General features: G+C 43.9%; 1 protein-coding gene across 1 annotated transcript; it reads right to left on the reverse strand.

Moving 5' to 3' along the window:
• Positions 1–1,755: 1,755 nt before the first annotated feature.
• On the reverse strand, positions 1,756–2,295 carry LOC135499370 (salivary glue protein Sgs-3-like). The gene has a single exon (XM_064790116.1). The coding sequence runs from the start codon at positions 2,293–2,295 to the stop codon at positions 1,756–1,758; it is 540 nt and encodes a 179-aa protein (XP_064646186.1).
• Between the last annotated feature and the right edge of the window lie 9,021 nt (positions 2,296–11,316).

Below are 11,316 nucleotides of genomic sequence, written 5' to 3' on the forward strand. Positions count from 1 at the left end.
GCCTGTATCAAAACCATTTGGTGTGGAAAACCTAACTGCATGTAGCGGTCTAATGACACTCAACGTGGTTATGTTTGGGCTATATAGTGTTGGGGGACACATATCCTGTCAACTAACGGGACTTGTGTGATATATCACCAAATGGATCATTTCATTTCGTCATGTTTCTATTGTTTTGTAAAGTGAGTTGATCAAACAATCCACTGTATGATGTGGCTGTATGGACACAATCAATGGAGAGAAGATTGCCACTGCGATACAGGGACACTTACAATAACAACTAGGATAACACAGGGAAACATCTATGTGTCGGATATAAGAAGAAAATTGGCACTCTTTGCCTTGCCTTTGCAGATGCATTTCCTTATAATCACTGATTGCATGCGATAGTATTCTTGTGATTTCTTCCATGTGGCACTTTGCTTGCTGCTTGGACACTAACCGGATGCAGAATCAGATCAGCACCATATTGTGAAGGATTTCCTTTTTATCAGACAACTTCTGGAAAAGCGTCATGGATGGAGTTTTCGTAAATGGTCATGTCGCTCCAAGGAGTTGCTCATTAGCGTATGACGATATTGAAGCAAATAATCAACTCTCGTTCGGACGAATGGTGCTGCAACCAAAACTATTGATTGGAAATGCTTTTTAGTAAGTACGAATTTGTGTTTTTCCGTTATCAATTTGATCGATTCAAGGTTTTGAATATTTTGCACGAAAAGCAACACTGGTCAATGGATTATTACAAATGTTGACATCCAGATTTGTGTGTAGTCATCACAGACTTAGTGAGCTCCTCCAATCGAGCTTTATGTCGGGGGAGCTCACCCAAAGCCCCCTACGATAGCTGATAGTTTTACCCACTGCATTGGAGGGGGAACCCCTCCCCCCACCCCTCTTTTTGAGACCCTCTATAATTCCTTCTGTCACGTTTTTTTGTTTTGGTAGGTCTTGTCCTGGTAGTCAGTAAAAGAAGATATAATCATTCGAGGGGACACTCCCCGCACCCCCTTTTGTGGCGAGGAAGATTGTTCACTTTTCCTTCCGTTCAGTTTTCTAAAGTAGTTGATCGTCATGGTTCAACCCACTCTCCCCCATGCAATAGTAGTGTGATGAGCAGGTCATGCTTGTATAAAATCGTTCAAAATAGGGTTTTTGGCTGCTTTCAACATCGAACTCCAGAATGCTACATCTGTCTCTGACTTGCAAACAATGTTTTAGTTCCATTATTTGTTGGGGCAGTGGGTATTACTTCTGATATGAAAGTAATCACATGGGAAACTGTTTCATCAATCTCTGCCCTCCGCAAATTAATCGGTCAATTAAGTGCAATCTAAAGTAAACTGAATAAGACAATTATGGTGTGAGCTGCAGAAAATAGATAAAAATAGATGATGATGTGATAACAAGCATGGGAATCTTGGCGTCTAATGTTTTGTAGCAAATTTTAATCATATATCATTGTCAATGTCAGTTTGCCTTGGAATCTGGCTAGTTTTTCAGTAAACAGGGAAAAGAACAAGGAGTTGGCTTTCGTTCCTGTAGTCCATCCACAATTTAGAGCTGCCCAGTACAATGCATTCTCCAAACTCGCACAGGGACGAAACTTGGTGATATTCATTGAGCCTATTCACTATGATCCTTGCATTAAATTGTCGTACAAAGTTGTTGTATTGCTTTGGGTCACCGTCAAACTTTTTAATTGCGATATTTGGTTTCTTCAACTCCTTTGTGATACCAGAATATGGTAAGAATTCAGGTAACCTTGGATTCATTGCCGCATGTGGCACCGCCACAGGGCTTGTTGTATAAACTGGTGAAAAGCAAGTTGGGACAGATGATGTTACCACAAAATCTTGGAATCTTGGCTGTGGTGCTGCGCTCTGCGACTACACATGTGGCGGGAAACTTGGCTGTGATGTTGTGCTGCGACATCACATGTGGCGGGAAACTTGGCTGTGATGTTGTGCTCTGCAACATGACAGGTGGCGGGAAACTTGGCTGTGATGTTGTGGTCTGCGACATCACAGGTGGCAGGTAACTTGGCTGGGATGTTGTGGTCTGCAACATCACAGGTGGCGGGAAACTTGGCTGTGATGTTGTGGTCTGCGACATCACAGGTGGCGGGAAACTTGGCTGTGATGTTGTGGTCTGCGACATCACAGGTGGCAGGTAACTTGGCTGTGATGTTGTGGTCTGCAACATCACAGGTGGCGGGAAACTTGGCTGTGATGTTGTGGTCTGCGACATCACAGGTGGCGGGAAACTTGGCTGTGATGTTGTGGTCTGCGACATCACAGGTGGCGGGTGTCTTTTCCTATACACACACAACGTGTTCTTTATTTACAAACTCTATGTGCGCGTGATTTTCTGAAATAAACAATAATGAATACTACTTAATATAAAATATCTTTAAATGAACTACATGTGCTTCTTCTGTATATCAACCTTAGTTGACATGGTTCAGCTAAACTGAAGCTACTTTCCCGGGGCTACTTTAGGACATTACGATGGATTGTTCTGTACATGGTATATCAACACACACTTACGGATGTTAAAGACCCTACGGCTGATGGCCTTTCCACAGTATACGTTATTTTCTTTGCTCTAAAGTGATTCTTTTAGTATCTTTTGACATTTCTTATACAGACAATGCAACGCATGGCTAGAAAAACGAACATCCCATAATATTCTTACGGAAATTACGTCACAAACAAAATACTACCAAAACGCGGGCAAATTCAAATTACTAAGGATAAAGCGGGTCTAATATCTCACATACCGGCCCCCCTGACGGAGTCCACTAACTGTATAAACTACCCAGTATACCTTCAACTCTAAAAATGACTCACGGAAATCATACTCAAATTCCTACTTTAAAGCAATGTTGCTAAATCTCGAACTAGTAGTGTCATAATGATTTTCAGTTTAAAACGAACAAATTTAAATTTTGAACTAAACTCTTGAGAAATTTAAACTAACCCAAATAGTTTACACAAATTATGATCTAAATCTGAATGCTATACATTATACATTATACATGTACATACTGTACCAAGACAATCAAAAATAGCTCAAAACCAAACTGAGCATCAAATCAATGATTAAACTCTTGTCTACAAAATTCTTTTGAGATTTCTATAATAAAGCTTTACCAAACTTAAACTTGGCACAAACTGTGAGAACTACGTATAACTCAACTCAGACCAGACCAGGTTGTGACCAAGGTGGGCAGAGACATGTGAAAACTGCTACAAATTTCTCAGTAAACTTATAATACAACAGTAAATTCTTGAACACTTTCCTAAACTTAACTCAAATTTTCAAGGAACCCTGCCTGGGCAAAAAATGACTTTCAAGTCAGACATTTCAGCAGTAATTTACATGAAGTTTCAATTATGAATATCAAGCAATTTGAACACACGTCAATCTCAAACACCCCAATACCTGACTACTTCAAAAGTGTCTACACATATGAAACAGCCGAAGAAAACAAAGGTGTCTAAATTTTGACAATGATTTGCACAACTTTCACTGACCAGGTAACCATGGTGCCAGTAACTATTCCCTCAGAAAACTTAAAGTGAACCATGCCTGGTAATTTTCCTGTCAGAATCATTATAAGCAAAATGAATGGTTCTTCACCGATACGAAACTCAACACAAGATTTGTCTCTCAAGCATTATACCTAGAAGAGGATAGGTAACCAGTACTTCACCCTTAGGATTTTAACACATTTTCCTCAAGCACACAGACTTTGGCGACAGGCCTTCTGAACACATTCCTCGCAGTTTTAACGTCCACAGCTCGAATTTTACCATCGTCTCCTGGAAACAATGCTGTAACACGACCTAACTCCCAGTGTCCTCTGGGTTGATTTTTCATCGATCAGCAGTACCAGATCTCCTTCGGACACACACTTATTTTCCGCTGTCCATCGATGCCGAATTGTTAACTCTGGAAGATTCTCCTCAAGCCAGCGTTGACACACTCGATCGGATACCACCTGACTTTGGCGCTATCTCTTGGGACTACTGATTTCGCTCCTGGCACTCGGCTGGTGCCACTTTGTTATCTGAACGACCAATTAAAAAATGATTTGGAGTTAGCGCTAAGTAGTCCTTGTGATCAACACAGTTATGAGTAAGAGGCCTACTATTTATCACAGCCTCCACCTCAATCAAAGCAGTTCGTATAACTGCATCGCATACAAGAGTATTTGGTAGTGTGGCACGCATTGCACGTTTTACTGATGAGACGAGCCTTTCCCGTGCTCCACCGAAATTTGGGGCAGCGGGTGGATTGAAATGCCACGTTATATTATGCGGTGCGAGATACTTTGTAATCCTATCCTGATCCAACTCTGCGACACATTGTTTCAGTGTCGTATCTCCTCCCCTCAGATTCGTCCCGTTATCACTGTACATGTGAACAGGGTGACCGCGACGTCCTATGAAATTCCTGAGACAGAGTAGAAAATCATCAGTTTGCAGTGACTCGGCCAGTTCTAAATGTAGACTTCGGGTTGACAAACATTTAAACAAACAACCCCATCTCTTGGGAGTGCTTCTACCAACTTTCACGAGCATAGGCCCCCAATAGTCAACTCCGGTGTTGTAGAATGGTCCTGACTTAACATCAAGACGACAGCTCGGCAAATCGGCCATCCTGGGAACGTGCGGCATAACTTTACGACAGTAACACAAGAAACAGCGGTTCATTGTCCTTTTTGCGACACATCGTGCTCTCACAACCCAGTATCGCTTTCTGAGTTCTGTATCAAGTGCTCTTGACCTCCATGCAGCAACCTCCTATGAGTATTCTTGGCTATCAGGCGTGTGATATGATGATCTGAAGGTAAAATCAGTTGATTCTTAGCGTCCCCAGGAATCGTCGCTCTGCGCAATCTTCCCAACACTCTGAGACAGTCATCCTTGTCGTCGAAATATGGCGTGAGTTGACATATTTCACTCTTGGGTGTGACTGGAATTCCCTCCTTCAAATCTTCGATTTCACTCCTATAGCAATCCATCTGCGCAACTCGAATCCAATGGAGCCGTGCCTCATTTAGCTCGAGAGCTTGAACTTCATTCTCTCTGTATCCATGCTGTACGCCAAAGTAAAGGTTTCAATCCTGAAAACTTCTGGACATCAATAACACTGCTCAAATTGAACCTGGTAGTCTTTCCCTGGTTCATATTGGTTTCATCAGCAGCCAAAGCGTTAACTTTTGCTAAAGTCCTAGGCTTTTGACCCTTTATCTCAGGGTCACCTGGGTCAAGATCAACAGAAACTTTAGCCTTGGCATTAGGCCAATCATCTTCTTCTTTACTAAGAAAGTTTGGTCCTTCATTGAAGAACGAACAGTCCTGCACAAGAGATTTGGCACTTATACCCCTTGTACAGCAATCGGCTGGATTTTTCGCGGTAGGTACATGACGCCAGTTTTCACTTTCGGTAAGCTCCCTGAATTTCTGCTATTCTATTTGCGACAAATGGATAGAACCGCTTGAATTCATTTTTGATATACTTCAAAACTATTTCTGAATCACTCCAGAATATTTTGCGAACTACAGTCACCTTGAGTTCCTCTTCTAGTTGCTTTCTAAGACGTGCACCCAGAACCGCAGCTTGCAATTCCAGCCGTGATATTGACAGAGTTTTCAATGGCGTAACCCGAGATTTAGCGGCAAGAAATGCACGAACAAGGCGCGATGCTGTATCTCAGATAACCGACTGACGCGAATGCACTTTCAGAAGCATCGCTGAATACATGGATCTAGATATTTTCCACTCGGGTGGTAAAATACTTGTAATGGCGCGGAACAGCGAAGTCCTTCAAACAACTTAGCTCATCCAACCATATTCCCCATGTTCTAATCAGGTCCTCTGGTAGCGGGTCGTCCCATTCCACGTTTTTTCTCCAGATTTGTTGTACTAACATTTTTGCAGTTACCGTGACAGGAGTGAAAAAAATCCAATAGGATCAAATATGGAAGCGATGACACTAACGATGCCGCGTTTTGTTGTTGGGCTATTCCGATTGGGTTCAGTGGTGAAAATAAATGCATCCTCACGTACATTCCACTTCACTCCCAATGTGCGATGTATTTGGGTGGTGGAGTCACTAAATTCTAGGTTGATCATTTTTCAACATTTTCAAATACTCCCGACTTGTTGCATAACCATTTATGCATTCGAAACCCACCCTTTCCTGCTAACTTGGTGATTCCAAGGACCATACCAACACCTTGCTACACATTTTCGACGCTCTTCAAAAAATCGTCCATGTAAGTGTCATTGTTCAGTGCATCAACAAACTCAGAACTGAAATAGTCCTTGTTATCCATTGCAGTTTTACGTAGTGCATACATGCAGCATGACGAACTATCGATGGCTCCGAATACATGAACCAACATTTGATAGGTATCGGGTGGACCAGAGCTTTTCGACTCGCCCTTCTATTGAAAGCGGAGTGAATCGGCGTCGTGCGGGGGTACGCGTACTTGATGATGCATTGCTTCAATATTCCCCAGCAATTGCTACTCCGTACAATCTGAACCGAAGGAGAACTCCGAACAAGCTATTAAGTAAGTCGAGGCCTGTCATGAGAGCTTTGTTAGCGACTGTTCCTTGAGTGTCGCCGCCGCGTCGAAGACAACACGCACTTTTCCCGGTTTCTGAAGATGAACCACCCCATGATGTGGCAGATATCATGTGCGGCTTCATCCCATAGCCACCTGCTTTGGGGTCATTTTTTGAGGCATAACCTTTGGAAATATAGTCGTTCATTGTTGTGCTGTACAATCGTGCATAGTCATTATCCTGATTAAACCGTTTCATGAGCAAGTCGAAACGTCTTTGAGCTGCCCCAAAGTTATTTGGCAAAGTGGAGGACGGGTCCTTCCACAAAATTGGGACTTCATACTTTCCTTCTACTGTTAAGGTTGAGCTCTCCAAAATCACGTTTGCTTTGACATCCTCACTAGATGTCGGCCGTATGAAGTTATGTGTCGTTCCGAACGATTCGGTGGTCCAAAATTCCTCCAAACTTGTCTTCTCGACTTACAACTTGTTGACATACTTCGAACGAAGGCTATCATCTCTTTCTGTATGATTGTGGTCATCCACTCCAATCAGGGCCCACCCTAGTTTAGTACGAACTGCAATAGGCTGTCCCAATTCACCGCGTTTGGTCTCTAGTTGCAAATGAGCATCCGGATAGTCGATTCCTATTAAGATTTGTACTTCTGAAGGCTGGATTTTTTCAGACATTCCCAGCCCCTGACAATGACTCCATGTTGGATCGATAGACTGTGTTGAGCACTGGAAAGAGTTCACGGGTAATGCTCTTGCCCCCTTTATGCACAATGGGGGAGACCCTGGATCAACTGACCGGATTGAGAATGATACAATGCGTGATGGCAATGTAGCGGATGAGTTCATAGTGTTGATTGTCAGGTCTGAACTGGTTCCTTTCAATCCTAAGTTTTGAACCAAGTCATTGCGCATGATCGTAATCTCACTTGCAGAATCAAGAAGTGCTACTGAACGAATTGTACGCCCATTTGCAGTGACGTTTACCGGCACTAATTGAAAATAGACTCTAGAACATCATTTTGTCGTATTACTAGTTTTTGCAACGTCTTTTTTCTTGTCTGATTCCACCGCGGTTCCTTGAGAGGTAGGAGGAACAGGAGCGGCCACCGTCCCTGTTCTGACCCGGTGTAGCAGGGTGTGATGCATACCACCACATGAATCTTGGTGACACCTCGACTTTGACTGACATGATCTTATCGGATGTGGGCCTAAACAATTAGATGTTTTGATGCATTGATAACGGTCCTCTGGAGTTTTCTTCAAGAACTTTTGACATTTTGAGATTCTGTGAGAAGAAACCTTACAAAGCGGACAATCATGATTCTGACTGCCATTACTCTGCGCGGCTGCTTTCGGTTGTTCCTGCTCTTTTGGTGTTGCTCCCATATTAAGTGTTGTCCGTCTAGGTTCTATGGTTTGAGTGTTTCCCTTTTCACTATTGAAAGTGTCCTTTTGACTTTGATTTTACGATTTCTTCCATGCACTATCATTTGCCTTTTTCGTCTCCGTGGTTACGAAATCTACAAATAGCGCAAATTTTACACGACCACCATTTTCCTTGACCCGATATGCTACGTTCCTCCATCTTTCATGAAGTCTACCTGGCAGTTTTGAAACCAGCTCCCGTCAGTTGTCCGGATATTCAAGTGTGGCTACCGAGTCAATGTTCTGAATGGCATACAGACATTCCCTTAGAAATATACCGTATGCATCAAGCTCTTCAGCACTGTCTCTGTTAACCACAGGCCGGCTTAGCGCCGTCTTTACGTAGGACTGTGCGACTAAAATCCTGGTCCCCGAAACGACTATCAAACTCTTTAAAAGTGGCATTGAAGGCAGTCTCTGAATTTAAATGTGCATACCCTTTAGCGATGTCATGTGGCGAATCTGTAGTATACTGAAGTAAAAATGCAACACATTCGTCATACGTGTCACAATTCACTATGATCCTTGCATTAAATTGTCGTACAAAGTTGTTGTATTGCTTTGGGTCACCGTCAAACTTTTTAATTGCGATATTTGGTTTCTTCAACTCCTTTGTGATACCATAATATGGTAAGAATTCAGGTAACCTTGGATTCATTGCCGCATGTGGCACCGCCACAGGGCTTGTTGTATAAACTGGTGAAAAGCAAGTTGGGACAGATGATGTTACCACAAAATCGTGGAATCTTGGCTGTGGTGCTGCGCTCTGCGACATCACATGTGGCGGGAAACTTGCCTGTGATGTTGAGCTCTGCGACATCACAGGTAGCGGGTAACTTGGCTGTGATGTTGTGGTCTGCGACATCACAGGTGGCGGGAAACTTGGCTGAGATGTTGTGGTCTGCAACATGACAGGTGGCGTTGGTAAGTTCAATCGTCCCAAAATGGCGCTGATCGAAAGTCAAGCACAAAGCACTACAGTGCATGCACCTGCATGCATGAACAAGCGTGGACGATCAAAGATACTGGGCGAAACAGACATTGGGTCGCTTTTTAAATGGCGAAAGGTGACCGACAAAAGCGAAGAGACGGATTCTACGGAATTGAGTGTGTGTGGAGCTGTACAGGACTGTGTTGACGGTTCATGTTCTCCGGATGCAGAAAGCTGTAACAGTGACGATTGTTCATTAGCAGCACCCTCCTGCAGTGACGCCGGAGGGTCTGCACCTAAAACTCGTGCAACGGCTAAGACAAAGAAATCTAAAAACCCAGGGTCGACCACGTTCAGTAATAAGGACATTATGAGCGCTATTCTAAACCTCACGAACAACGTCCAAGCTTACGGACCAGATTACTACGCTTGAGCAGACAATTGAAGAATCTGTGTTACGCAAGGTGAACGATATTGTGTGTGAGAAGGTGAAGGAGGAAGTAGCGGAGGCTTGTAAGGACACTCATGCTCAGATTGCAGCAGTAAAGGTTCAGGTTGCAGCTCTGAGTAGCAAGTCGGATGATTCCGCGGACTCAAAGGTTCTCAATATTGTGATTCGGAACCTTCAAGACGGCCAAAACGAAAATACCGCAAACACGGCACGGGCCTAAAGCTAAACGACGTGTCTTTTCAGAAAGTCGAACGTAAACGCTCATGCAATGACCGCCCTGGCCTGATTATTGCCTCGTGCCGATCATATGAGGACAAAGCTAGGGAGGCCAAAGAATTGCTTCGGGATAGCCTTCTTTACAGGAATGCGTATAATTCGAACGACAAGCCTCTGTCGCAGAGGATTGCCGAGAACAACTTACGGACAATTGTGAATAGCATTCCGGGTGCTGTCGATGTGCTTGAGGTCAAAGGTTCACGGTTGGTCTCTAAGCAACAGATAAACGACAACAACGGGAATACTCAAAACGTTCGAACAAATAAGGGAGGTCGGCCTAACAGTAACATGCCTAAGGGCAACACGAACTATCGCCGCGGAGGAGCTAACTGTGGGGGAGCTAACCGTGTAGCGAATCCTACCGGTAATCGCTAGGAAAACGCAATGTGTCGAGACAACTCAGCTGGCAATCATGAAAGGGATGGTCATTCTTTTATGTTGCTGAACGCTCGCAGCCTGAAAACTGTAAATCGGTCGAAAAATAAGCTGGCACAATTCCAGCAGCTGGTGATTTGCAATCAGTTTGATTTCGTGTGTGTTTCTGAGACTTAGATGAACGCTGAAGTAGCAGACGGTGAGATATTGCCGCCTGTGTACACCATCCACCGGAGGGACCGTAATTCTCGGGATCACGAACATGGTGGCGGAGTGCTAATGGCATGTCGATCGGACATGGCCGCGTACCGTCGAATTGACCTAGAAAAGGAAAATTCTGAGATTCTTGTGTGCGAGGTTAAACCGGATTCTGATAAGCCTCTCGTTCTTATTGTGTGTTATAATCCACCGGATCTTGTCGATGAGCAGATGGCATTCTTGGGGGACCTCAGGGATTTTCTCACAAATTGTGAGGGTGAATTCAGCAATATTTGTCTCTCGGGTGACCTGAATATTCCGAGCATCAATTGGGATACTGTGACTTGTACCAACGGCTCCCATGTGGCTAGGGAGTTTTGTAACATTGTGCATGATTTCTCGTTAACTCATCTAGTCCACAACCCAACTCATAAGCATGGAAACATACTCGATTTAATTCTGACAAATCAACCGGAGCGCTTCAGTGACACCGAGACATGGCCAGGGATGTACGATTCAGATCATTTCCCAATTGTATCAAACTTCCGGACTAGAATGCCGCCGAGGAGTGCAGTTTCGCGCGTGGTCTATGATTTTAAGCATGCGGACTACAGGGGATTAAGGTCGTTCTTCTGTGACGAGCTAGGCCCTGACTCTGCCTTTTGTTTTGCGAGCACGCGAGGAAGGAATTGACAACTTGCGGTCAGAATGGCTAGGGGTGTATACCACTGGAATAAACCGCTTTATTCCGCGGAAAACAATACGTGACAAAAGCTATCCACCATGGATTGACCGCGAAGTGAGGCGGATGTCATCGAAAGTGAACGCTGCCCGCCGCAGTGCTAAGCATAGAAACACTGACTCTAGTCGGAGGAAATACTGACGCCTACGAAATGAACTCAGAAACTTGACTCGTGACAAATACAAAACTCATGTCAACATTCTTGGTTCAGAAGTGCGCATGAACCCAAAAAGGTTCTAGAACTTTTATCACGCAAAGACAAAGTCAAACTGAGTTCCAGAGACAGTGAAGCTGAGCAATGAGTCTTTTGAGAGTCCT

The sequence above is a fragment of the Lineus longissimus genome, chromosome 15 (assembly GCF_910592395.1).
Source record: "Lineus longissimus chromosome 15, tnLinLong1.2, whole genome shotgun sequence".
In the NCBI taxonomy this organism is placed as follows: domain Eukaryota; kingdom Metazoa; phylum Nemertea; class Pilidiophora; order Heteronemertea; family Lineidae; genus Lineus; species Lineus longissimus.

Coding starts and splice junctions, on each gene's coding strand:
- LOC135499370 (XM_064790116.1), bottom strand. CDS start 2,295: ATGTCGCAGACCACAACATCACAGCCAAGTTTCCCGCCACCTGTGATG.